Below are 5,766 nucleotides of genomic sequence, written 5' to 3'. Positions count from 1 at the left end.
CTACCGTACCAGTATCAGTAGATCGGTCTGTGGATCGATCTGAAGTTAATAGTTTAGCAAAAATTTAAATTAGATCAACTTTCCGCACAGTATAGCACAGCATAACTGTAGCGATTCGACTTTACAGTCTAGTAGTAGAAGGCGGGTCGTTACATTACTGGAAAACAAGGGTCCGGGCGTCCGGAGGTCTGGGCACTCGGAAGGGATCCGGACGTCCGGAGGTCTGGGTGCCCGGAAGTGATCCAGGCGCTTAGAGGTAAATTTTATCCTCAAATGCACGTCGGCGCGTGGAGCTTCATGGTTGGCTGGGTTATGTCACACTCCAGGCGTCCGGAAGGGATCATGGCGCCCCGAGCCTCCTATATTAGGAGGGTGCCTGTAGCAAAGAACAACGAACAACAAGATCTTCCAACGATTGCTCTGTCGTGCTACACTACTGCGACGCTACGAAGCTCCTTCGACAAGACGCCTCTTTCTTTTTTATTCCTTATTGTTGTCGGTAATTTTTTTTTTCAATTGTACTTTCATCTGTAATATTTCGAATTGCTAGTGGATTGCCCAACGCAAGTACTCAACGAGTGTGGACCTTGGAGTAGGAGTCGACCAAGGCTCCGAACCAAGTAAATTGCTTTTGTGTTAATATTGTTGTTTTCGTGATTATTCCGTTGTGTACTCTCGATAAATTTTTTTAATCGCTATTCACCCCCTCTAGCGAATTCACGATCAAACAAGCTTTGCTCTATAGGAAGACTGATCGACTATGCTTTGCTCAACTTGGAAGATTGGTTAGCTCTGCTTTGCTAGGAAGATTAGTTGACTCTGCTATGCCAAAAAGATTGGTCAACCCTACGTTACCAAAAAGATTAGTCGGCTCTGTTCGGCCATAACTGGTCAACTTTGCTCTGCTCAGTTAGGAAGATTAGTTGACTCTGTTCTGTTCAACCAAGAAAACTAATTGGTTCTGCTATGCTCGATCAAGAAGACTGGTCAGCTAAGACTGATCGTCTATGTTCTGTTAGGAAGACTTGTATGCTCTGCTTTGCTCAGCCAGAAAGATTGGTCACTCGGTTCAGCCATGCAGACTAGTTGACTGTTCTGCCATGAAGACTGACTGATCGAATACTCTGTTAAGAAGACTGACTAGTTGGATGCTCTATCATGAAGACTGGGGGGTCGACTACTCTGCTAGAAAGATTGGCGGATTGGATGTTCTGCCAAGAAAATTGATAGGTTAATTTTGAAAGATTATCCGGTCAACTTGATCAAAAGAAGTGATCTCGTTGAATCTTCTTTAATTTTAATCTAATTTACCATCCAATTGGCTCACTTGAATATGTAGTGGTAGCTTTCAATACTCTTTGTATCACAGTTAAATAAGCAATTTTTAGTGTGATTAAAAATTATCGACTTACCTACATAATATATAATAATTTTTTATTTTTAATTTCACAAACCCTAAACCCTAAAATTTAAAAATATTTTTTAATTTCACAAAATTTTTTATTTTTAAAATTAATTTAGGACGTATTAACACTTCTAAAAATTGGTTTTACACCACAAGATTAAGTTTGGTATATAATTTTTTAATATTTTTTTATTAGAGGTGGGATCTATAGATTGAGTGTTTTCTCGTGCTTTCAAATGTAAATTAATTAATTAATTAATTAAAACAATAAATAAAATTAAAATTAGTTTTTTGATTTATAGTCAAAGTTTATTTTAAATTAATTTAAGTAAAATAATAAATAAAATTTCTTATTTTGTTTAATATATTTTAAATTTATTTTAATTATTGTATATCTAAAGCAACTAATAATTATAATTAAACTTGAGAATCAACTAAAATTTCTCATAATTAAACAAAAGCATACACTCCACTTCCTCTTCATCTTCAAGTGCCCTTCACATGACCATGGATCTTTTGCAGATCTCCTCCCATTGATGGCTTCCCAAGTCTACCGGATCTCATCCAGCCACTTGTGCGCTGCCCCCATTCGCTCTTCTCTAGACACTGACAAACTCGTGACGAATAAAAATAAGAACAAATCAATTGGAAGTTACTCCGATCAATGATGTCAACGAGTAAGACAATTTCCACATCCGTATCTTTTAACACAGTGGACAACCCCTACGAAGACTCCTCCATAGCGTTTGCCTTTGCATTGCATTGCATTCCATTCCATTCGGACAGCAACGTTGCAGAATTAAGTACTGAAGGAATCATGTTCCGGTCTCGCCGTTGGCGAGAGAGCAGACATTGTTTAATAGCGTGGGAAGCAAAAGATGGAAAGTTGTCGTTGTGGAAATGCTTCCTTGGTGTGTATATGCTATTTGGATCTGCTGTTGTCGTTGTGGAAATTGTAATCTGTGTCCTTCATGCTTCATTTTCTTAAGCAATATTTAGTTTTTCTTTTAAAAAATAAGGGGATAAAAAGTGAAAGGATGCCTCAACACTGAGTTATAACGAATACCATGAACAGTCCTAAGTTAAATATGTATAAAGAATATAATATGTGCACATTTGTAATGCTATTTATTTCTATTATTTTGATATCTTATAGAAATTAACTAAATTATACTAATAATCTAACTGTGCAAGCATAACACAACAGCTTCAATTGCAATATTTTTCAAGTTCTTCCTGAATGCTACCCTTTTTACGTATAAGGTCTAGTATGTTGAAATGAAGACAAATCAAATGCAACTAAGTTTACTCTTTATGTCAATTTTTTTAAGCTAAACCTATAATAAAATTTTGTTGATTTAGAGAGATAGAAGCAGTGTTGTTAGAGGCGCGAGGCGCACCGATGCGCAAAGGGGCTACTAGAGCCCAAGGCGCGAGGCGCGCCCGAGGCGCACACCTCTTGAACATAAGGTTGATGACTACTAAACTATTAACACACTCATATAATATGTCAAATATGATAACTATTAATATTCCATACACATCAATATCAAATATGAGAAGCAAAGCAACATCATAATAAAATTAATAAAAGTTTCAAACTTTCAAGTTTCAACTTTCTAATTTAAACTAACAAAGTTCATCAAAACAAGCGTAATAAGTCAAATTAATCATCAAGCTCAAGATCATCCTCATTGTATTCTTCTTCTTCTTTATCTTCATCTTTTTCAAATTCAATTTCTTCTTCTTCTTCTTCTTCTTCTTCATCTCTAAGTCTTAGAGATGAGTGTCTCATAGAGGAAGATGTATTTCCCTTCTCAACTTGTTTAGGCCTAGCATGTGAAGTGGAGGTCATGGATGCAATATTTTTTCCTCTAGTACAATATTCAGGCTCTTCAACTCCACTAGCCCTAGCAACGACGTCCCATGTTAAGTCATCACCTTCAAAAACCAACTCATCTTCTTCATTATCACTTTCTCCATCCATTCTACCCATCAGCCATTCATTACTATCATCAATATCTGCCAGAGAGACGGGGTCAATCTTATCACGTGCATCATACCGAAGTTTTAAGGCACGATTATATTTCACAAATACCAAATCATTTAAGCGTTGCTGAACCAGCCTATTCCTTTTTTTGCTGTGAATCTACTAAATGTTAAAAATCATAATAAGTATAATAAAATAGCAAAGAATATTTTCTACTTATAAAAGTAACATACTAATAGTATTAAACATTTATATTTATTACATACCTGCTCAAATATACTCCAATTGCGCTCACAACCAGAAGCACTACAAGTGAGGCTAAGCACTTTAATAGCAAACTTTTGCAATTCTGGGGTATTTGCTCCATAACATTGCCACCATTCTGCTGGAGATAATGCTCTTCTGTGTCTAATTGTCACATTCCTCCCAAATAGCCCTTCTGCCTTTCGATATATAGAGAGTTGGGTAGTGATTTTATCTTGCTCAGCAGCGCTTGGAATCAATCTCTCAATAGTTTCAAACAAACCATTCACTACTTCTCCACAGATATTTGAATCTGTATATGAATAAAAATATTCTGGATTCAAATAATGTCTTACAGCATGCAAAGGCCAATGAAGTTGACATTCCCATCTCGTATCAATGATCTCAAACACTTCTTTATATTTCTCTTCTTTCTCCTTAAAGGCCTTCATAATTGTTTCTTTTACCCTATCCATAGCTTCATAAATATAGCCCATTGCAGGTTTTCTTTCCCCATCAACCAGTCTCAGAACACAGACCATATATCTTTAAAATATACACAACACTGCTCCAAAATCTAAGTGTCATGATGATTTTAGTTACCTTTTTCCCCGCTACTTCTTTTGCCCATTTACTCTCTGTCCAATCCTTTGAAATGAACATTTTTCTTAAATTTTGCTTCTGTAGATGCATCCTTTCAAGAATGAGAAAAGTAGTAGCAAATCTTGTGACACCCGCCCGATAAAGCTCTTTTTGTCTTGTGAATTGCCTCAACATATTTACCATGCCTGGGCGAACATAAATGTAAGCATTCACACTCATTGCCTTCTTCAATGTTGCTTTAAAATCAGGCAATTTTCCAATATCTTCTAAGATCAAGTTGACGCAGTAAGCAGCACAAGGAGTCCAATACAAGTGTGGCCTTTTTGCTTCTAATAATTTTCCTATAAAAGAAGTTAGAAAACTAGATAAGTTTAACATGTATAAGAAAACACATATTGATAAGAAATAATTAAATAGATTCTTACCAGCAAGCACATTTTTACTTGCACTATCCGTAACAACTTGAACAACATTTGCTTCTCCTACACGCTCCACAAATCGATCAAGCAACTGAAATATTTTCTCTCCAGTCTTTGCATAATCAGAAGCATCAACTAATTAGATGAAAACTGAACCTTTAGGAGAATTCACTAAAAAATTAATCAATGTCCTGTGCCTTTTGTCTGTCCACCCATCTGCCATCAAACTACAACCATACTTGACTCATTCTGTTTCACACGACTTAATGTAATCATTTATCACACTATCAACATCTTTTTTTAGAAAAGGAACCCGCACCTCATGATAACTAGGTCCTTTTAGACCTATACCATATTGGCCGACCAAGTCCAACATCTTTTTGAAGCTTGAATAGTTAACGGCATTAAAAGGAATCACCGCATCATACATCCACTCAGTTATGGCCATATAAGCTTTTTCCCTCAATTCTTTCTTGTATGCCTCATTTATCATAGTTTGTCTCTCTTTACCCTTTCTACTTTCAATATTTTTTTGCACATTAGGAGCAAAATACGTATCCATTGGATCTATTTGTCTGGGCCTTTTTTTGCATATTCACTGATCTAGAACTTGTACTTGTACTTGTAGGCGGCGGCACAACTTTAGCTCCAATATCATCCATATCAATATTATCACCAAGAGGGTCTACATCCTCAAAGTCCAATGTCGCAAGTTTAGAAAGATTACTTTTCTCCGTCTTTTTCTCCATGAAAATTTTAATTTCTTCACGTACATGAGATAGACATTTTTTGCAAGTCGTAGTATTTCGAAACCCTCCAACAAGATGTTGTTTTGCACGATAGATACCCCCTTTGATAACTTTTTGACAAAAGTTACAAATCAAATCATTTTTGTTATTCGGATTAACTTTTTGAAAATAATTCCATCCAGGATCTTTTGATATATATGTTGGAGTATCACTACTACCTTCCATGATAATTGAACAAGAAAATAGCCTGAAAAATCAAAAATAAAATAAAATCAACCCTGTCAGGAATAGAAAAGCACTGTACCGGTAAAAAGAGAACAAAAAGACAAATGAAAAATAGGACAGTAGCCCGAACAG

At 35.9% G+C, this 5,766-nt stretch overlaps 1 protein-coding gene across 1 annotated transcript; it reads right to left on the bottom strand.

The window, feature by feature from the left end:
* Nucleotides 1–1,955: 1,955 nt before the first annotated feature.
* Nucleotides 1,956–4,180, bottom strand: LOC122019507. Its single transcript, XM_042576967.1, has 3 exons — nucleotides 3,662–4,180; nucleotides 3,416–3,554; nucleotides 1,956–2,011 (listed from the first exon to the last, which is right to left on the bottom strand). Exons 1-3 carry the CDS (start codon nucleotides 4,178–4,180, stop codon nucleotides 1,956–1,958), a joined length of 714 nt encoding a protein of 237 aa, XP_042432901.1.
* Nucleotides 4,181–5,766: the final 1,586 nt, after the last annotated feature.

The sequence above is a fragment of the Zingiber officinale genome, chromosome 9A (assembly GCF_018446385.1).
Source record: "Zingiber officinale cultivar Zhangliang chromosome 9A, Zo_v1.1, whole genome shotgun sequence".
NCBI lineage: Eukaryota > Viridiplantae > Streptophyta > Magnoliopsida > Zingiberales > Zingiberaceae > Zingiber > Zingiber officinale.
This window is presented reverse-complemented; position numbering and strand designations above follow the sequence as displayed.

What these genes read in the sequence shown, in the direction of transcription:
- LOC122019507 (XM_042576967.1), bottom strand. Translation starts at nt 4,180, where the DNA reads ATGGTCTGTGTTCTGAGACTGGTTGATGGGGAAAGAAAACCTGCAATG. An exon ending in ATTGGAGTATATTTGAGCAG is followed by an intron (nt 3,555 to 3,661) that starts GTATGTAATAAA and finishes AACATTTAGTAG; the next exon opens with ATTCACAGCAAAAAAAGGAA. An exon ending in TCTGGCAGATATTGATGATA is followed by an intron (nt 2,012 to 3,415) that starts GTAATGAATGGC and finishes CGAGTTTGTCAG; the next exon opens with TGTCTAGAGAAGAGCGAATG.